Genomic DNA, 23084 nt, shown 5'->3' with positions numbered 1-23084 from the left:
CTACTTTGGCTGTCTGCATACAGAAGAATTTTTTTGGACAGAATGTTGTAGAAGGACCTACATCCTTGCAAGAGACCCCTGAAATTGTGCGTCATTCTGTAGCTGGCGTCATGCCCACATTAAGAACTCCAGATCTAAGCTCTTTTTTCTCTATGTTCTCTACCCTGATAGCTATTTTTGCTGTCACATACTGTGCATTTGAGGGAAAATGTACGCAAGGCAAAGTGCATCAGGTTTGGAACATTTATGTTCAACACAGGGTACAATAGCCACAATCTTTAAAAGCACCACTGATTTTTCCCATAGAGAAAAACTGTTGAAACCCAAAGTTCACAATATAGGCATGAAGCCGACTAGAGAATGACAACACAACCTCAGATGCATATACAATAAAAAAAACATGATGCATTCGCTTGATATGCATGTATAATTTACAAATGAATAAAATATATTACACATGCACAATATTGGCTTTCATGTAATGATTTTAACTCATCCATCTATCCATCCATCTTCTTAGACACTTATCCTTCTGGGTTGTGGAGGGGACTGGAAAGTTCAACAGGCCAAGAACATGAAATTCTTTAAAACACAGTATTCGGGATCACAAACTAAATGACATGGAATCACACACTACTCAACTTTTAAGCTGTTGCTGAACCGAACCGAACTACTAGGAGATGTAACTAAACAAGCGTGGAGCAGCTCACTGCAACATTCTCTGCCATCTGCGATGTAATGTACAGTAAAGCAGGGAAACATATTTAACCGAGGGTCCTGGATTTAAAAATGTGATCAGTGTGGTATTTTTAAAAATGTTAAATGTACGTAAACTAAATTGTGCTCCTGCCTTAAACTCAGCTCATTAAAAAGCTTTGCTCAACACAAGTGATTTTTTTTACTATTACTATTCTTTATGCTGCATTTTGTTCTTTCATGCTCTCAGTTTTCATTGGCTGTTGCAAGAGTCTGTTCAGATTTGGCCTGTGACCAGCATAAACTACTAGATTACGCTCAGAATGGAGTCGAAACTACTCAGGCCGGTCTGAAACGCAATCAGAAGACATTCGCACACTATTAAATTCTCAACACTATTCAAACCATCAACTCCGACTGAACCAACAATCTTCAGACTAGAGCCAACCAGCACAGGGTAAAATTTGGGGTACAAGTCATGTAACGTAGCCCTAGCTTAATATGCTCTTTTTTCTAATTCTAGGGTCTCTCATCATCTCTCAGTCTTCTGTGGAAACTACTGATCAAAAGTAGTCATCTGGGTGTGTTCTATAGTAAAGTGGGTGGTGGGTGAGTTTCTGAAATCACTTAAAAAGTATAGGTTATGATTTTTTGGGCTTCAAAAATTTAATTGAATCTCAACTTTGGAATGTGGCAGCACGACTCGTCTTCAATCTCCCCAAGTTCAGCCACGTCACCCCACTGCTGCGCTCCCTTCACTGGCTTCCTGTAGCTGCGTGCATCAGATTTAAAACCCTAATGCTTACCTACAAAGCCAAAAATGCACCAGCCCCTACCTACTTGATGGCAATGGTGAAATCTCAAACTGTACCACGAGCCCTTCGAGCTTCGAGTACAGCTCGGCTTGACCCGCCATCCTTCAAGGCGCATGGAAGACAAGCGTCGAGAATGTTCTCTGTACTGGCGCCCAAGTGGTGGAATGAACTCCCCCTGGCTGTCCGTACAGCAGAGTCTCTTGCTGTTTTCAAACGCAGACTGAAGTTACATCTCTTCACACAGCTCTTAAATGAGCATTGAATTAAGTATTGTTTGCAATATATTGTGCTGCACTTATATATTATATTTTATTTTATTGCACTGTGTATTGTAGTTTTTGTTGAATGCACTGTGTATTGTAGTTTACTGTATTGTACTGTACAGCACAGAGTTCTGTGCTCAACTCTGTTCCTTTTCTCTCTGTATCTACAGTGACTTTTGTTTCTAGCAGTATCTTTTTGTCTTTTTCCCTAACCTATTGGTAACTAGCAAGATACTTTCTCTAGATAGACAAAGCACTGTTTGTAAGTCGCTCTGGATATGAGCGTCTGCTAAATGCTGTAAATGTAAAATGTAAATGAATCCTAAAACATGCCAAACCTGAAAACGTGTATCGTTCCACCTCTGCTTTGATTTTCCTTGTGATACATTAATTTTGAAATGATATACACACTTGAATGAAGTGAATTCGGTGCATTACTTTTTCCAGCATAATATCCAGTACCTCGTAACTGACAACACTTAAATTCAGGCCCATGTTTATTGCAGCCAGACACTTGACACTCCTCTAACTGACTGAACTCTCAGCAAAAGCATTCAATTCGTTTGACAAAAAATGGATCTCAGCAAAGATACATTTGCATTTGTTATTTCTGAGTTGCCTTACATTCATGATATACTATTGGCTGGAAATATGTGCTCTCTAACCATGGAATAAATCATTCCCTCTTCTGGTGGTGTATGAGCACCTCCAATATAAGGCCAGCTATACTCTTTGACTGTACTTTGATGGTAGCACATTAGAGCCAAGTTCAAAGTGAAAATATTCAACCTTCAGAAGACATAAGACAACATTTCCAAACAAAGCCTGGAGTAATAAACCTGTCTGGTCTAGTTAGCTATGCTATCCCTCACTGAAGGCTGTTTATTCACCTTCTCTCCTGTGTCAGCTTTTCCTGGCATTCCCCCATTCCTTCATCCAAAGCCTTTCATTCTGCTTACTACACACCAGTCCATCACTCACCGTAAACAGGACTAGCTGCTTGATATACTAGATAGCCTTTGCAACACTGTTATGCGCTGGGGTGGGACCTGTGACCGTTTTAGAAGTCAAGGGCATTGCAGATGTACTGCAACAAATAACAGCAATCTGATTTTATAACCTCACATAGAACATTTATTTGTGCTGTAATATCCAACCATTGCTAGCATCAAAGTATTTTATTGACCGCCTAGGAATAAGACTGAGAGGAACAGGTATTGTCCAAGAGAGAGAGGCACATGGGTGATTTATGCATCAATTCTTGATCTGCTGGAGGGAAGTGTGTCAGGCAGAATGATCACAGTTCCTTTAACCCTGTGAGGGATAGTGTCAAATGAAAAGATATATGATGTGGAAAGCAGCTCCACCTTGCCTCAGGTCAACTTAATCTTATCAAATGAAAGCCCCAAACAAAAAGAACAGCTTCTCATGCTGGCTCCACTTATTCAATTAGTGATGTAATTCAGACATTTTTCAAATCACTACCATCCTCTATTGTACAGTGGCTTAGAGCTGGTACAGCTAATATCCCACTGGAGCCGCTGTTTGCTCCATGTCTCCACAGATAATGTCTGGTCCCTAGACCCTGGTGATAAAACTATAACAATAAAACTATACTCTCTGCTCCTCTATTCCTCTGGTGGTAGCAGAAAGGTTTGAACTTCGACAACTCCTCCAGCACACTAGCCGATCTGCACTGTGCATGTTCCATGGTTCACTGTCACACTGTCATGCATTCATACAATACACTATGTTTACAATGCTGCCCATTCTGGACCCCACATGCCTATCTTTTTATGATGTTGTATTAGCAGATTAGCTTGGAGAAACATTCATCAGATCTGCTCAAATTTTAGCAAATCATGAAAATGCACCAGCCATGCACACCATCATAAAGTAGTTTTGAATGCATAAACTACTTAGCGGTCTTAATCTCTTTCCTAGGTTAACACTATTATCTTTCTAAGGGAGTGAAAACATTCTGGATGATATGAGTGAGAGGGGGCTTTTTTACGTGGCTCAATCACTCCAAAAAAACAACCGAATAGTGGTGGACAGTGGTGGACACAGAGGTGCAAAAAGGTAGCTATTAACATCCCCTCGGAGTGAGTTTTTTGTTTTGCTGTTCAGAATCAGCACTTAGTGGCTGCATGAACCCTGTAGGGGAAGGTAGCTGCTGAAACTCATGTTTTCTCCACGAGAAGTTGGCCATCTTCTTGTTAAAAGCTCTATTTATAGTTGAACAGAAATTTTGAATAAGACGTTTGCTAACTTTAACTTTTGCATTTTCTCCTTGCACAGGTAAATGACACTTTTGGTGATTCCACAAATTAGTTAAGGTATTAGTACAGGTATTTGATCCTCATATTAGGCAATGTCAGCACTCTGTCACAGTTTGTTCTACCATTCTTTGCCCGTCATTATTGTACTTGACTGAGAAACCTTACCATTTCAAAAAGCTGGACTAATTATTCATACAGGTTTGGCTAACCAAGCCAAGTTTTACAGCTGAGCAGTGACATTCTGTATATCAATTTTAGGAATATAATCAACTGTGTTAAATAAAACTAGAGAAACATTAACGTTCTCACCTATTTTAAGACCATGAATTCTAACCACATTTGAATTCACAGCATGTATCATCCAAAAAATGTAAATTAACATGCATATCATGACAACCCTTCTCCCTATATACTGCATAGCCCATGCAAATACTGGTTCCACACTTAAATAGTGCAATAAATATTAAATAGAATGTTTTATTTTGTTTTGACTGAATATAATTGACTTTCACTTAGACATTCACTTGTGAGTCTTGTGAGTAGAACCTGTCATATACTGTGCAGTGTGCACTTCATAGGGAGTAGGAAGCCATTTAAGACTGTGCCCATATTTTGCCCAGCTTTATTAATGCTATTGTTACTGTAGTGCCCATGCAGGCTAAAAATGCTACCATATACAAAGCAAAATGACACTTAATGATCTGTGTTTTCAGTGATATGTAAGACAGCATGCCAACATTTTCAATATTAAAATATCCTCTATTATTCATTTTTGGTTTTTTTCTAATATGTTAAACTTAGCAACTTGTGCACCAAAATTAGCAGAAGAAGGCCCTAATAAATTTAAAGTTATTTCCACTTAAAAAACCAAGCAGGTCATTTGACCAGGGATGAAAAGATTCATTCCAAAACAATGAATTTTCTTTTTTTAAGAAACTTTAAGAAATTCAATATTATACTATGATTATTCTTTAGAGAAATGACGTCATGGCAATTGTTATTCTTTTCAAGCATATTCTTGTTACGAATTGATATACAACATTTTAGAATGAAACTCTTGAAATATTGGGACTTGAATTTTGGCTATGTTGCCTAGCTCTAATTCCCCTCGCACATATTTAAACAACATGTTCGCACACATCTACTCTTCCATACTCATGCAAAGAGACCGTGTGTCTAGTTCTTGATTGTAGAGGCAGTCGGATCTGCTGGCAGGTGATGAAAGGAGGCTGACAATGCATGGGACCTGCCAGAGGAGGGAGGAGGCCTGACAGGCAGCTCCTGTCCCCCAGCGTCAATGCCGCTGCCTCGCCGGCCCTGTGCATGGGACTGAGGTGATCCATCACATCAGCACTGCCATGTTTCTGGAGCACAGCTTGAAAGACGGCTGACGATGCCATGGGTTAGCGTCCCACAGGCCTGGAGAAGAGGCATTTTGAAAAAGGTTCAGAAGGTTTGAATGGATCGAATCTACTTGGCCCTGACAGACGCAGCTGCTCAGCAGAGCGAGGCACTTTGAGGCAAGTACAAAGGCTCTAATCAGTGCAGATACCTGGCCAGGCACAAAGATAGCCGCGATGGAGCACACCGAATAGAATTCCGAGGGAAAAAAAATATCTGGCCCATGGTTCAAGGATTTATGGAGGGAGCACTGAAGGACATCCAGGGGCTTTTAATCACTGGGAGAAATATAGTTTTGACAAAGACGGCTGCACAGTGAGGTCAGAGGAGAGGAGAAGTAGACAGCTAGCACACAGGCCTCAAATAAAAGCCATGACTGTGAAGAGAATACTGCCCAATGAATTTTTATGTCTGGGTATGTGTGTGTAAGTGACGATGCATGTGTGTGACTGAGGAACAGCAATATGACGATTGCTCTGTGGGACACAGTCAGTCAGCCCTGCAATACTATGTATGTATGCTGCCTGCCTTGTCTGGCTACAAGGAATACTAGTTTTTCAAAGTAATCTCTATCTGTGCAGCATATGGGCAGTTATGGCTGCACAAAATGTACATAAAACGCAATTTTCAATAAAGCTGTTAGATATCATAAAGTCAATATGAGAAGTGATGAATTATGATTAAACTGGTGCATCTCTGACTGAGAGAGTCACAAGTACAGCCTTTTTTCTAAAACAATTAACCAGCCAACTGTCAGCGTTACTTTATATGCTTTTTCTATAAATGCCAATGTTTCTATTATCTATGTCTATATATGTCTGCAAAAATTATAAAATATGTATTTAATTCCTTAAAACGCCTTTTATGGTGATAGTGGTTTGTTAGTAGCCATTACTGCTTCACACATTTTACACACAACATAGCGAGTGAGAATAATCATCAAGTATTATTATAGGCCAGTAGTTCAGAACAGAGTCATTTTTCAGCTGTGCATGTGCATATTTCATAATTGGCAGTTTAGCCAAATGGTTAAGTTATTTGCTGTGCTCTTTCATCGCCTCTTGTAACAATACAATTCATCATGCAGCAGAGACGATCATTTTGGTGTATTTCCCTGTACTTATACTGCAACCCCAATTCCAAAGAATTTAGGACATTGTGTAAAACATAAATAAAAACAGAATACAATGATTTGCAAATACTTTTCAACCTATATTAAATTGAATACACTACAAAGACAAGATATTTAATGTTCAAATGGATAAACTTTATTGTTTCTTGCAAATATTCACTCATTTTGAATTTGTGGCCTGCAACACGTTCCAAAGAAGTTGGGGCATGTTTACCACTGTGTTACATCACCTTTCCTTTTAACAAACTCAATAAGCATTTGGGAACTAAGGACAGTAATTGTTGAAGCTTTGTAGGTGGAATTCTTTGCCATTCTTGCTTGATGTACAACTTCAGTTGATCAACAGTCCAGGGTCTCCGTTGTCGTATTTTGCGCTTCATAATGCACCACACATTTTCAATGGGAGACAGTTCTGGACTGCAGGCAGGCCAGTCTAGTACCCGCACTCTTTTACCACGAAGCCATACTGTTGCAACACGTGCAGAATGTGGCTTGGCACTGTCTTGCTGAAATAAGCAGGGACCTTCCTGAAAAAGACGTTGCTTGGATGGCAGCATATGTTGCTCCAAAACCTGTATGTACCTTTCAGCATTAATGGTGCCTTCTCAGATGTGTAAGTTACCCATGTCACTTACACATCTTTACCAACTTTTCGCTGATAACAATCCAGACAGTCCTTTTCCTCTTTGGCCTGGAGGACACGACGTCCATGATTTCCAAAAACAATTTGAAATGTGGACTCGTCAGACCACAGGACACTTTTCCACTTTGTGTCAGTCCATCTCAGATGAGCTCAGGCCCAGAGAAGCCGGCTGAAGATGGAGAGACGAAGTGTGTTCACTGACAATGGTTTTCTGACGTGTTCCTGAGCCCATGTAGTAATATCCATTACAGAATGATGTCGGTTTTTAATGCAGTGCTGCCTGAGGGATGGAAGGTCACGGGCATTCAATGTTGGTTTTCTGCCTTGCCGCTTACTTGCAGAGATTCTCTGAATCTTTTGATATTATGGACTGTAGATGATGAAATCCCTAAATTCCTTGCAATTGCACATTGAGAAATGTTGTTCTTAAACTGTTGGACTATTTGCTCACGCAGTTGTTCACAAAGTGGTGAACCTCGCCCCATCCTTGCTTGTGAATGACTGAGCCTTTCAGGGATGCCCCATTTTTACCCAATCATGACACTCACCTGTTTCCAATTAACCTGTTCACCTGTGGAATGTTCCAAACAGATGTTTTTTGAGCATTCCTCAACTTTCCCAGTCTTTTGTTGCCCCTGTCCCAGCTTCTTTGGAACATGTTGCAGGCATCAAATTCAAAATGAGTGAATATTTGCAAAAAACAATAAAGTTTATCCGTTTGAACATTAATATCTTGTCTTTGTAGTGTATTCAATTGAATATAGGTTGAAAAGGATTTGCAAATCATCGTATTCTGTTTTTATTTATGTTTTACACAACGTCCTAAATTCATTGGAATTGGGGTTGTATTATAAGTGTGTTTCAGCATCGCCAGGATGTCATATCTTCATGGCAATAAAATTACTGTCTGTGATAATCAATAGTATAACTGTGATTAGTTACTCTTTCTGTAGAGCTAGTGCCAAGTGTTATAGCCTCTAAAGGAGATCTCAGCATTTAACACACAGCCTTTTAAATACTTGAGTTTTTTAGTGCTCTTAACCACAAAATAACAATCAACATTAAACTATTTCTGCACAAATTAGTTAACAGTAGTTAATATCATGACAGGCCATATCTGCCACCCTTCCCCATTTAGGAGCACTAAGTTCATAAAATAAATATAGGTATAAAATCAACATAAGTGCAAGACTTAATTTACGTGTAGCCATTAGAGTCAGGAACAGACTAAATAAGCCAGTCTGAAAAGGTGCATTTTAAGGCAGGAATTTAAGGTAGGAAGAAAGTCAATATTATGTATATCCTGTGGGAGAGAGTTCCAGTCTGTTAAGCTTCTGGCTTTCACCGGCTTTTATGGTGTGCAGATTTGCTTTAAAGGGCAGATAATGGAAAACCACATTTCCCCCACTTTTTTTAAAATAAAACTTTAAATATTACAACAAATAAGTTTGTAGTAATATGTAAACACTGTTAACCTCTTAACATCCCAGGCCTATTACATACTAAGGCTTATTATTTAGTATCTACCAGGCTTCAATGCAAACTGGTTGAGCTCTTCCTAGGTTATAGGAGTGTGTAACAAAACTTTTGGTCCTGGCTAAGCAAGGGGTTAAAGTTTAAAAACATACCATTCACTCCACAGTCCACGCAGTCCATATACGGAAACTATGCTGTCTGTTTTGAATGAGCTGCTTCTGTGATGACACAAGAACCAACTCATTTACCAACTCAGTTTTAAGCAGCTCTGAATGCTTTCTGAATGAGGCACAATACAGAGCAGCTGATCAGAATAGAGCTAATTTATTCAAAATCAGTCTATAAGGCACAATAAAAAAAAGTAAGGATAAACAGAAGAGGGATGCATATCAGATTATTTTCAAACACGCCAACAAATGAGATGCAGCCTAGATTAAAAACCACCTGAGATTCTTTAAACTGTCACTGGAAAAGCATGAAACCTTCTTTCCATACAATCACACCACCATCACCCCTAGGAGCCCTAAGCTCATCCTGCAGTGACAGATTCTTCAGGGAGCTCAGCGTGTGAGCTCTGCTGGAGACAGCAGCCTGCTGATGAGAGAGGACCCGATCCCAACCATCTCAAACTGCAGGACAGAGCTGCAGAGACACGGCCGCTGGAGAGGTCTCATCAGGAGTAGAATCCAGACCACTTACAGACTGCTCAGAGCCCCATCTCCAGGGGCAAGAGAGGAAACGCTTCAGCAGAATGTTAAAAAAAAAAGAAGTGTAGGGCACATAAGCACACAGACACCAACACGCACTGCGACATATAAATTAAAATGCAGAAAAATGCAGGATGCAGCCAAAGTGGGATGTGAACATACACTATATGTACAAAGGTATCCAGACACCCCTACTAATTAGTGAACTCAGCTGCTTTGTGATGCACCCAGTTCTGACAAAAGTGCTCAAACACAGCTTGTATCTCCACAGAAAAGCGCTGACAATAGAATGTGAAACTGTGAGGCATCTGCACCTGAGCCTAATGTCACCATGCCCAATGCCAAGCCTCAGCAAGAAGGATATAATGCTCTTCGGCATTGTGCACTGAAACTGTTCTATATGGTGGTGGAGCAGTAAATACCTTTGGGATGAGTTGGAGTGACATTTGTGATCCAGAACGAACCATCCAGCATCAGTACCTGACCTCACTAAAGAGGCTGAATGCACTCAAATCCTCACAGTAACGTTCCAAACTCTTGTTCCCAGAAGAGTAGAGGCTATTACTGTAGCCAAGAGAGGACAAACCTTCAGTTAATACTCTTAGTTTCAGAAGAAATAATGGATTATCAATTTGGACAAATAACTCTCCTAGGTTCCATATACTTTATAGGTCTTAAAATACTTCTCCTTACATCATCATTAATTCTTTCCCACTTGTAGCTCATTGAAACAAGCACAGAAATTCAGTCAAAACTGTGGATTCTAAACTTCCGATTAATGTTGGTTTTGTGTTGGTATATAGAACAGAAGATATTGTATTATTATTCAGTTTCAAGTTATATATTGTTAACTGTAAAGAAAAGCCATGGTTTTATCTTTTTTTTTTTCATACTGAAGTGGAATTTGGGAAATGTGCTCTATGGTCATATGAAAAAGTTTGAAGTCCTCTGGTTAAATTATATGTTTTGTTGACTGTCTAACTTAAAGTAAGCTACCACATCTGCTACAGACAAAACACCTAAATATGGCATTGCTCTGCAAATTTTGGTGCACGATTTGTTGAACTTAGCATATTACAAAGAAATGACAAAATATAAAATGTGCCATAACTTTAGCACAGGTTGCATTTTATACCCCCCCACCTTATGTTTCCATTTGCCTTTTCATTCAATTCAGCAAATAAACAGTAATTGAACATGAAAAACTTTCACTTAGAAAGTAAACAAAACATGCAAAATGACAAGAGTAACTCCTAATGCCTAACAGTTAAGGATGTGCACGCACATGCAGACAGAATGGCGAATACTGAACATGAATATGAATATTGAATGTGGCTGTTCTCACTTGAGCTGTGTGTATTTGAATACGGTCAGGATTACTGATGAATGAGATAGCATCCTGTCAATCAGAACTGCTGTAAGTAGGAAGCAGATTAACCTCACTATTCCTCAGGCCTTTTCCTTTCTCCCACACAATACATCTCCTCCTCTCTCCGTCAAATATCTCCAGATCACTGAAGACTTCTCACCTCCACCTCCCTCCCACTGCAGCTGCTTGCAGGAGGCTACTATTGATTCAGTAGCTATACTGGGTGATACATTATCCATACTCATATACCAGTACTGGTGTCACAAAATGGATGTGATTTTTTTGTTTTTTACTGATAGATGTCAAAAACTGTACAATTCACTGTAGTGTGATATGATTTGTCACAGATTATTTTAGCACAGATTACAAGGCTTTGGATTCATTAACTTGAATATATTCTGTGAAACTACGAATATTGACAAATATCATTTGACACCTAGACACAGTGATATGTTTGAAAATACTGTGATACTGAATTGTATCACCCATCACTGCTCAAGAATTACTGCTGACAGCGTTGGCCATATTAAAGTTCAATATCAATATGTTTTCTAAATATATCATATCAGATGGTATTCTGCTCTGTTCTGTTACAACGAAGGTTTTGACAGAAAGAATGTCTTTTAAAAGTCTGAGTTCTGCAGTCTTTTAAGTGTATACTACTCATGTTGGTTTGACATGAATAACTGTTCTCAGGTTAGTCTTGTTACAGGACTGGAATATTTTTTTCCCTCTGATATCCTGCATTTTCTTGTCAAAGTCAGCCTAATTCCCATAAGTTAGAGCTGAATAGTTTTTATGTCAAAATCACAATTTGAAAGAATATATTTGTCAAATAGCAAAAGCTGCATTTTTAATTATAGCCTATATTATAAAGCCTTCACAGACTTTAAGCAAGGACATTCAACCTAATAATGCAGAGTTTGTGTGCTGCCCGTAACTGTGTTAGATTCACTGAAAACAACTAAACTCCCATGTGTTCTGTACATAACACATCTATAACTAACAGGCAGTCTGTGTTCAATCCTCATGCTAGAAAAAATGAATGTGTTGTTTTACTGGGACAAAAAGGAGGCTGATTTATAGAAAACGACTGCAATTGAAATCAAAGTAGCAATTAGATGTTTTCTACCTTTGATACTGATATGATATCTCTAATTTCAAGCCATATCATTTTTAAAAGTGTAATCAATGCTTTCCCTACCAGCTTTCTAACAAATTCAGTCTGATAATCACACACAATAACTGATGTCACAACACCACTTTTTCTTTTTTGATACCAATACTGATCTCGAAACCTTCAGTATTGGTACAGATAATTATATGAAATATGACTATGCTTTAAATAAGATATGTTTCACTGAAATACTAAAGCAAATAAAAGTAGGTTATCATACTCAAATTACCCCAACACTCTTCTATCCACAGGAAGAAATACACAGCTAATCTTCACACAGTGTGACTGTGCTTTATTTCAGGACATATTTGTTACAGGATTGTATCAGATTCATTCCTTTTCTCTCTGACATTCAATCCAACATTTGCTGCTGATATCAGTCCAATGACCATCAATACTGATATTCCATCTCTAATGGCAACTACTTTGAAAAAAGCCCTGCCCCCTCCCTGCCCACTGCACTCTGATAGGTGGACAAAGTTGACTAGATGACTAAGTTTGATCATTGACAGTGATCTACATGAAAGATGGTAACTGAGAGACCCTAAGGTATAGTTTTAAATTTCCATAGACTGTTTCAAAAGTTAATAATTTTTTTTATACTCTATTGAAATCATTATGACTTTTTTCATATTTTGAATAGTTCTCTCAAAATAATCCAAATCACCCAGCAAATGACAAACATTGCTGTTTAAGTCTATCAATGCAGCTGAAGTTAAAAATCTGTATAGTTGTATGACATCAATACCATTAAACTGATATAGTTAATATATCCCTCTGCACTGTCGACTTATGCAAACATTGTCCCTGTACAACAATGAAAGTAAGAGAGGAAAGAGGGCCTGCGAGAGAGACAGGGTGCTGCACCAACTGTGGTAGCAAGAGATGAAGCGATACTGGCTGGAATGCTGTTCACAGAAGCTTCCTATCTGCAGAAACAGTCCCTCCACAAGCCCCTGGCATTCAACGTCACTGCCTGGCTCCTGCGCTCTGCTCTGATTTCTGGTAGCCAATGCACATGGAAGACAAAGCCTTCTGCGAGCAGCACTGCGACACAAGGGACACCATGGCTTCAAACACATGCATAAATATATGCGCACTCCAGTTCTGTTTGTCACAGAGTCTTCAGTGTGGACAGAACAAACATAGCAGGAAGAGTCTTCCCCATAAAGAAATCAAATGAGACAGCCGCTCATGGAGGAGAAAGGATTTTGCATATAAAAAGAAAAGCTATTGTTGAAGGATGTCTGCAAACTACACTACAATAAGCTCTCATACAAGTCCAGCATGTGTTAAGCAATTGTCCAGCATGAACAGAATTTCATGCCTATTGAATCAAAATCAGATTTTTTTTCATGTGCCAAAAACAAGACGTATGAGGAAATTGTCTTTGTGCAGGTCCATAAATTATAATATATAGTATATTATGAATCTAAGTACATATAGCATGTAAAATACTCAACACAGAGAATAATCTACAAATCCAAATTCACTGTAATCTACAATACAAAACGTCCCTAAATGGTTCTTGGTTTGGATGTACAGTTCTAAGAAAAATCTGGTGTACAGGTGTAGAACCTCTACATTACGTAACCCATTTTCTCAGTAGCCATTAAAGGGAATTTGCACTTGTTTGGAGGTCCCTGAGTCTAACTATGTATTTTTCCTGCAAGTTAACATTTCTAGAATTGTTTTTATTGTGTTTAAATGCTGTTTTTAAATACTTGTCCATAATTTTTATAACAAGAAAGCTGCAGTTGTGCTATCTGTTCTACCTAGGCACAGCAGCTTTTGTGGAGAGGTGTGAATTGTTTTCACAGCAGAGGGTTCTCACTCCCTAACCTCTCATCCATCATTACTCACTAGCAGCTCAACACAGTGTCACAACAATTCACACAAAGATAATCTGGGTCGATTTCCATTCCATTTTCTACATTTTCTTCTTACAAAAACAGATGTGCAATGGGTGATGAGCGTAGTTACAGTGTAAATATTGAAGTTATGCACAGTTACAGACATATTACTGTATAAATATTCAATATTAAAGATCCAAACAGTGCACATATGAGGTAGAATAATGCCGTGGCTTCAAATCCCAAGACTGACTGGGTGTACCTGACTGAGCCCTTGGGCAACTACTGCCCTTGGCAAGTCTGCTGGCGATGCTGTGCTGCTCCAGGACTTTTTATATTTAGGCAGCAAATGACAAATGTACCTTGTAGGATACAAAATGTATAATACATGATGCTAGTGATCCCAATAACACTAATAAACAATTAAAGGCCTAATTTTTGTCATTCAAATCCTCAGTCTAATGGCTGACACATCTAGGGCCTAAAGATGCACATGGTTTTCTGCTCTGATCTCTGTTTAGTTCAGCAGTTCAGCTGATTCAACACTAGAGAATGCCCAAGCCCAATGACACAAAAAAGCAAAAGATTAGATTTTCGGCCCTTGACTGCAAAAAAAAGTGAAGTATGATATTTAGAGGATTTGAAAGGAGGCGCAAAACATCACTTCAGCTTGGAGCGGAGCACTCGAAGCAGCGCAATGTGAAGAGCAGCTGAATTCCCCCATGCAACGAGTGAATAGCTTGAGCTTGAGCTCAGTGGTGAGCGGGATACGCTAGTGTGGCGATGCGGTGATGCTATCATAGGAACTGATAGCACCGTCGGAGAGAAACTTGACTCAGCTGCAACAGAATTACACAGAGAGGAGGCTCAACAACGCTGCCATTCTGCTGCATCTGCACTTGGCTTGGGATAAAAAAGAAAAAAAGCCAAAGAGAGAATTTCCCCCATGAAGGTCACAGGAAGTCCTGCTAGTCTGTGGTAAAGTGTCACTCGCTCATTGGCTACAGCACATGCTCACTGTTCTCTGCTTAATTCAGCCATTGATTGTATGAACTATCACAGCGGCATTGAGGGAAGGGAGGTTGGAGAAGGACTACGTAAGACAGAGAAATCATCATGAGCGAATAATCTGTCCTCTACTCATCCTACTCGTGGCAGCCACGGCTCCCCAATGAGGAATAAAAGCCCTCATGTGCAACAAACTGCAAGCCGAGCCATGCCCAGCAGAAGAAATGAGGAGAAAAAAAAGAGAGCAAGACACTAAGGATGAATAGGCTGCACCATGAAAGCTACCAGGATATAAGGGTACATTATCACAAATAAAGATTCCTTAAAGTTTCTTGGGTTGGCTGTACAGTTCTGGAGTGTCGTATAAGAACCATGGATGGTTCTTTTTCTTGTAAATGAGATGTGCCAGTCTGACAAACCTTTAAAGAACCTCAACATAAAGTAAAGACTCCATACCATTTTTTTTCTCTAAAACTGTACACCTTAAAATCATTAATCAAGCAATTATAACAGAAATAAAATGGGCAACAGTGACCTGTTATATCTGACGAATATGATGGCACTGACAGGTATAATGCTGACTAATGGAGAAAAAAGAGTAAGATAAAGTAACCAGCAAGGTCTAAGGTTTGACCGTGTAAGGTTCAATTAGGTTATGACCTAAGTGATAACCATTCATCAGAGGTGGGGATGTAGTTCAGAAAAATACTGATGTACCCTCAGTGTTTTCAAATAATAATGCTTTTACTTCAGTAGATTAGTGAGTAAAGGAATCTACTTTTTACTCATTTGAACATTTTGCCACTCATATTCAGTCAATAATTCCCTTTATCTGCTTAAATTCATAATGTTTTGTCAATAACAAAATCTTTACTGCTTTCAAACTGCTCGCACCTCTGACTTTCAAACTGCTCGCACCACTGACTTTCAAACTGCTCGCACCTCTGACTTTCAAACTGCTCGCACCTCTGACTTTGGGGTCACAGCATTTTCTTTTAGCCCAAAAGAATCCCAAAAAGATCTTCATCCTTGTTCATCTTCAGTTCCTATGCTGATGGCTCCACTGCAGTTACATAAGTTTCTAAGTGCCTTTTTTTGACCCATTATACATTATACAAAAAGTAGTTTTTGACTCATTATACATCTACTCAAATAGTTTTTTGGAAAAGTACTTTTACTGGAGTCAAAATTTTACCCAAACACTAATACTTTTACTTGAGCATGGGTTTTTAGGCCACCTCTGCCATTAATTAACTAATTTTAATAATTCACAAATGCTTTATAAGGGTAGTCTTATGGTAAAGTGGTCCCACTGACAAAAATAATCATTTAAATAAAAAACTACTAAATGGTTCTTTAAGAAGGAAGTGGTTCTACTATGTCACTGCCATATCTTGCTCTATGACACAGTTTTATTTCTTAGAGGGCAGGTAAATCCTTCCAATGATAAAGAACGTTTACATCATGTTGAGGTTCTTCAAGCTTTTAAAAGGTTCACAATTGCACATCTTAAAAGTATGTATATAAACAATCACCCACTGACAGGTTCTTTAGGGAACAAAATATGGTTCTTTCATGACAACTCTCTAAAGAACTTCTTTTGATACCTTTAGTTTTAAGACATTAGTTCTCCACTATGATTTACACAGGGCACAAAATGGCGAGTAATTGACTGAGTGGCTAATCTTCTTAACTGAAACCGATTGTTCATACACAGTAATGACACCAGCATTTATCAGAGCCAGCATGAATTACTGGTACCACACTTGTGTGCATTTAATCTGACGAGCAAATTAAACGAGCCACATAAATTCTGCATCAAATCTATCATTATTACCCAGAAGCCGGCCTATCTTTATCTTTATGAACAGGTCCTTGAAACACTGAGAACATGGCACATTATTTCATAGGATAAAGGCTCCAAAGCAGAAAGTATGAGCAGCAGGGAAGATGTGGTATCATGAATTTTCTGCATTGTGATAACACACAAACCATTAGTAACGTTTACACTGCAGAGGACGCTAATAACTCAGCTGCTGGTTGGTTATTAGAACATAATGCATGTTAATATACAAAACAGGTATTTTTAGTACTTCTATTGTAAGTATTTAGTGAAAATGCAGTGATAATCCATCACCAACAGAAGTCTTGCTTTGATGAATTGCAGTGTCTATTACACTGGCATAGAGTGACAAGTCCATTCCAGGGATTTCATTGCTAGACACACCCAACACCACAAGCATACATATTGAAAATGTGTTTTACTTGTTTGAGCTCAGGCAGATGCAGTATTGTGATTTTACTGCTGCATATTATGACTATATCTATGCATGCTGCACACTCACGATGCCATAATGTATTTTATTGTTTTCAGTCTTAATTTAAAGACCATTTCCAACCTCACTTTCTCAAGAAATAACCTCTTAAATTGTGAGGACCCTTCGGCGGGTCCCAAGTTTTACTACACATTTACTACAAGTTTTACTACATACTAAGCTCAGCCAATTTACACAGTAGTCAGCGTAGTTGCTGAATGATTGGCCTTAGTATGTAGTATGACATTTTAAGGGGTTAAGGAGTTTTTGGTTCTGTGCCTTTAAGATATGTACACTAATATTCAAAATTTTGGAAGTTGGGTATCACTATTTCCTTTCATATAAAAATTGTTGAAGGATGTCTTATATTTAAAGAAAAATCCCAAAAAATTACTATAAATAGGCAATTACAGAATAATGTTTAGCATTTAATAGCATCTTCTTGCTTAAAGTACACTGTATAGCTTATTATGGAAAAATATCATCAATCAATGTGACAAATGTAAATGACCAATGTGACAAGTGTTCTGATTGGACACCCTCAATCTTGCCTCATTCAATAAATAATCTGGCCTGAAACACTCCTTATAACTTTAGTGTGAATTGGTGGAGCTAAACTGCTGTAAGCTTAATAGGTGGATACATGTAAATGCAATGACGGTTGTGATGTCATTAAAACACCAAACTCAAATTAGGCTATTTTTGCAGGTTAGTTTCCTTACATGGACCTTATTGTGTGAGGAGTGAACGGTTTGGTAGCTTTAATAAATTTGCATATTACATCAAACTGTTTTCTTTAAAACAAAAACAAGTAAAATTCAGTTTTCTGTGATATGGGCCCTTTAAAGACTTGCCTACATTACCCTAACTAAAATAATACATGTACAGTAGAGAGTAAAGAAAAACACTGTAGTTAGAGGGCTCATTTACATATTGCAGCCTTCTGTGTTGTCAGTGTTGCAAAGGCCAATATCATAACAATGATGAACAAACAATACATTGTGCAGCCTCAGTCTGTGTGCTGGAAATCCCAGATGGAGTGAAAAGATAAAGGGCATTCAGAGCTGAGCATTACGCTGCGGAAGCAGCTGAAGCAGAGGCGTGGGCCAGAGCTGAGCTGTGGCTGGCTGATGTGATGGCTGCTCCGCACTGACCTTACGCTGGCGCGCCTGAGCCTGATAGGAAGTGACAAAAGCCTGAATGTGGGAGAGGATAGTGGGGGAGCTTTACTGTGACAGCAGCACGAAGAAGGCCCTTACTGGCCCAGACTGCCCTGGAATAGTGCTGCAAAATGTAGCTGAAGATTCAAAGCCTTTTCAGCTATACAACATGGTAAACAATTCAAACCTTTACATTTTAAAACTCCCAATTCTTTATATATATATAGGCTGACATTATCTTTATATCCTGTCTACAGACAAAACCAACTGCACATGATATTTGACTTGGACAGGCACACCCATTAGCATACTGTGTGCAAAAGTCAGAGACCAACCTTTAATTGTTTAATTTCCAGTAAAAAAATGACCATTAAGTACAAGAGATTCAGGAAAAAAGCAGAAAACCTATATTTGACAGAAATTTACACAGAAGCCTCAAAAATTGAATATGAAATAATTTTCTTCTTTCAGTATTTTCTGTGTCCACCCTTTGCCTTTATTACAGCTTCCATTCATTTTTGGAGACTTTCAGTTCTTCAAATGTTTTTTTTTTTTTTTACACCTCCAAAGGTTAGTCTTGTTTGAATTTTCTGCTTCTAACAATCCAAGAAAACATAACCCCCCTAAATGGCCCACCAGCAGGCCCCAAAGTTTTATTACACACCTCTTTAACCTAAGACTAGCTTAGTAAGTTTGCACTGAAGTCTCTGTAGTTACTGAATAATAAGCCTTAGTATCTAATAAGCTTGGGATTTTAAGGGGTTCAATATTCAATATTCAGTCTCTTAATGATGAAAGCTTCATCTGATTTTTGGTTGTTAACCAGGTCTTGCACAATTGTTAGGATTCCCACTTCCACTATAATTATTAATTATGTTTTAAATGCTGTTTTGATTGGGAATTAAATAAATGAAGAGTGACTCAATGACATGGACAGTACAGCAAAAAATAAAGGTTAGGAGTTGTAACCAGTAGCATGTGGTCTTAAAACCAAATATAGGCGATTCTGAATTTGTTTCAAACACAGTGTGATGCCTACATCCTCATCTCACTATTCATCCCCCCAGAACATGCTGAATGAGGCCTTCTTTAAAGCATTGATTTACTTATTTGATGTATTTAACACTATTCGATGCATTTAACACACAAGGGTTTTGTGTTTTGCAAAATTAACTGAATTTAAAAAGCGAGCTGAAACATTAACATCTTTTACATCCCAGACTTACTACACTGTAATACTTATTACTCAATCGCTACATAAACTGGCTGAGTTTTTCTTAGGAAGTGCATAATGGTTTGAACCCCATTGGAGCCCGCTAAATGGTTCTGGACATTTAAGGGTCTAATTAAGCTACAGCATTTTGAATGCTTTTCTGTGTTCAATCCAAAAACAAAACACTTGGTGCTGTAGACTATTAAGCACTGAGACTTCACTTGGTATAGGTATCAAAGTCAAAATAATGGTATTGTGCAAACTCCTCTCTGTATTTCTCTTGGTGGCACTAAAACAACCCACCATTTTTTCTCTCTCTCTCCTTCGGGCCAAAGCCTAGATCGCATAAGCATGAGACATACCAGCAGCTTCTTTCCAAACAAACCATGACAGACCTAGCCTGCTCTACTGAGAGACCTAAATAGGGCAACCGCAGAAACACGCACAGATGAAAAGCTGATTTGCACAATGCGGGTGCATGTCAGTGCGAGCTCACATAATAAGCATGCATTCATACACTCATGTTCGTGAAACACACGCTGAAATGAAGAGAGTGCATGTCGTTTTTTACAGGGGCACGGGTGCATACACACACACACACACACACAAACACAAACACACACACAATACAGTGTCATTGTGAGTGAATGCACTTAGCCTGTTATTTGTGTCAGTAGAGAGCCTGGGGATAGATCTCTCATAGAGACACAAGCACTGGCTGGACACAGTCCAGGAAGTGCCCTCTCACAGTGCAGGGCATATACTGTACCATTCTTCTCAGGTAGCAGCTATTCTTCTTATTGTGTGCTTTAGATATATATCACTCACACCGCTGTCCATTACTGAATTCCAACAACAGCTCAGGTCAAACCCCACCGCCCCCCCAACACCCCCCCCAACCACCATAATGCTGCCACTTCAACCTTTTCCACAACAACACCTCCCCCTCTTCCTGTGCCTAATTAAGCAGCTCAAATGAAAGCGGCTGGTAAGCCAGACTCCAGGATGGACTCACAGGCATTGGTCACGGCGAAACTGTTGGCCGTCTCGATGTTGTCCACGTGGGGCACCAGGTTAAAGGGTGCCTCCGATGCATTGGGGCTCGTGTTGTGCAGAAATATGGCCAAGCGAAAGGCAGTGTACTCCTGATCTGTGTTTCTGATAAACAGTCCGCCTGCAGGAGAGAGACACAGAGTAGGATGTTATATTCTGCACCAGATAAGAAGACAATTGCTTAATTATGCCCCTTACAAAGACAAGGTAGAGTACAAAATCACAGGAACCCAAAATGTACACAGCCTTGAATCACTGTAAACAACTGAAAAACACAGCAGAGATGAAGAGAGGGATGGAGAAAGAAAAAGAGAAATGGATAGTATACTCTGCACCAAAAATGAGGACAATGTCTTGATTAAACCCTTTACCAAGATGAGAAAAAGGACAAAATAATGGAAACTCAAAATACAGACAGCATCGAAACATGTGAGGCGCCCGAATAATGTTGCGGAGACGGAAAGAGGGATGGAGGGAGATGGATATTATATACTGCACCAGAAAATAGGACAGTTGCTTGATTATGTCCTTTACTAAGATGAGGAAAAGGACAAAAGTAATAGAAAACCCATAATGCAAACAGCATCAAAACACTTGAAACGTGTGACAATATTACAGAGATCGAGAGATAGATGGAGAGAGAGAGAGGACATTACTCTGCACCTATAAGAGGACAGTTGTTTGTGTCCTTTGCAAGGATGAGGAAGAGAACAAAGTGATGGACATACATTCAAAATATTATTAGTAACGGTCAAGCCCTGAAAAGGATGCAGAAATGGAGAGAAAAAAGGTATTCCACTCTGCACCATACAAAAGGGCAGTTGTTTGATTATGTCCAAGGCTAGGAAAAGGGAAAAGGGCAAAATATTGGAAACTGAAGATGGAAACATCTGAAAAAACAGGGATTTTACACTCTGCACCACAGAAAAGGGCAGTTCCATAATTGTAGACGACGTCGTTTACCTAGATGAGGAAAAGACAAATTAATGGAAACCCAAAATGCAAAATGTAGCATTTGAGAAAAAAACAAAAGCATCCCAAATGAGGAAAGTACACATTCTAGTGAGATGCTCTTAAGCACCCAGCATCACGCATAGCTAATTGGGCCCCAAACTGAACCAGTACGACCCCCTGTTTGGAACCTGCACATTGACTTTTGCCCACCAAGGGCGATCCGCTGACCCCAATGTAGTTACAGTCAAATGTGAGACATTCCAGGGGCCAGAAAAAGTGGGCAGCTCGCGCCCCACGGCGTGATGCAGCAGCGGCATTAATTAAAAGCACTTTAGAGAAACGAGAAAGCGCGCGCCGCGCACTGATACGCGCTTAAAGCCACATAAACTCAATGCCTGATAAAACCAAGCAACCAAAACCGACGCCCGCCCTAAACTTTCAATGTCTCCGTCTTGCTCCATCCAAGCAGAGAGAGCGGGACACAGACACAGAGAGAGAGAGAGAGAGAGAGAGAGAGAGAGAGAGAGAGAGAGAGAGAGAGAGAGAGACAGAGAGAGAGAGAGAGAGAGAGAGAGAGAGAGAGAGAGAGAGCATCCCGGAGAGTGCCGTAGGGACCCACTGCAGTGGCGCTGTCACGGTGCGCTTCAGTAAACCAGCCACAGCGTTCACCCCCCTCAAAAAACACCACTAGTCTCAACAAACGCACTTTAATATGCATCAAACACAGTTTCCTCGGAACATGCTACGTTCCTTTCGCAGCAATTTTGCGACTCAAAGCCCTTAACGCACGGGCTCATTCAAGCATCCACGTCCTACACTTTGTCGAGCGGGGAAAGAAACACGAGGCAGCGGAAGAATAAAACGCCCCGACCTTTCATTTGTTTCTTTCGCGGCTCGTAAAGCAGCGCAGCCCCGTTCACTCACCGATCTGAACGCTGCTCGGAAAGGCGCCCATAGTGAGACCCCAAACGCAAGAGAAGACCAGCAGAAGACGACGACAAGAAATCCTCATTTTTGTTGGGTTAAAAACTATTGCGAGACATTGAGCATGACGTCAGGTGGCAGAAAGGACAAGAAAGGAGAAGCGATGTTAGCAATCCATTTTTGTTACTGGGTTTTTTTGGCCCCCGCAGTGGCGCGAAACCCTGGTGCAACTCCGTTCGCCAGTACGCGCTCCACATGCAGGATGGGGGAGGAAGCTGCGCACAGGCGACGGGGGCTTTTTTCCCCGCCTGTATTCCGACAAACCACGCCCCCTGCGCTGAGATTGGGTAGGGGCGCCTCACCGTCTGAACCAGGACTGAATAGAACTGACTGTCTTTCGAAGCTAGAACCGAACAGACATATCTGCCTTACAGAGCTAGAACGGAATAGAAATATTGGTCTTTTAGAGCTAGAACTGAAAAGAAATATCTGCCTTACTGATCTAGAACTGAATAGAAACATTGGTCTTTCAGAGCTAGATCCGAATAGACATAGCTGCCTTACAGAGCTAGAACGGAAGACATATCTGCCTTACTGATCTAGAACTGAATAGAAATATTGGTCTTTCAGAGCTAGATCCGAA

At 39.7% G+C, this 23084-nt stretch overlaps 1 protein-coding gene across 6 annotated transcripts in view; it reads right to left on the bottom strand.

Moving 5' to 3' along the window:
• gria4b (glutamate receptor, ionotropic, AMPA 4b) overlaps positions 1–22706 on the bottom strand; it is a 127413-nt gene extending 104707 nt beyond the window's left edge. For all 6 annotated transcript variants that reach the window (XM_017718911.2, XM_017718913.2, XM_017718910.2 and 3 more), the window contains exons 1-2: positions 22442–22706; positions 20526–20684 (exon numbers count right to left, since the gene is read on the bottom strand). In XM_017718911.2, the coding sequence (XP_017574400.1) occupies positions 20526–20684; positions 22442–22529 (247 nt within the window). In that variant the 5' untranslated portion in view covers positions 22530–22706. The remainder of the gene's footprint in view (positions 1–20525; positions 20685–22441) is intronic.
• Positions 22707–23084: the final 378 nt, after the last annotated feature.

Source organism: Pygocentrus nattereri, chromosome 16 (genome assembly GCF_015220715.1).
Source record: "Pygocentrus nattereri isolate fPygNat1 chromosome 16, fPygNat1.pri, whole genome shotgun sequence".
NCBI lineage: Eukaryota > Metazoa > Chordata > Actinopteri > Characiformes > Serrasalmidae > Pygocentrus > Pygocentrus nattereri.
The sequence above is the reverse complement of the archived record's forward strand: the minus strand, read 5'-3'. Positions and strand labels throughout refer to the sequence as shown.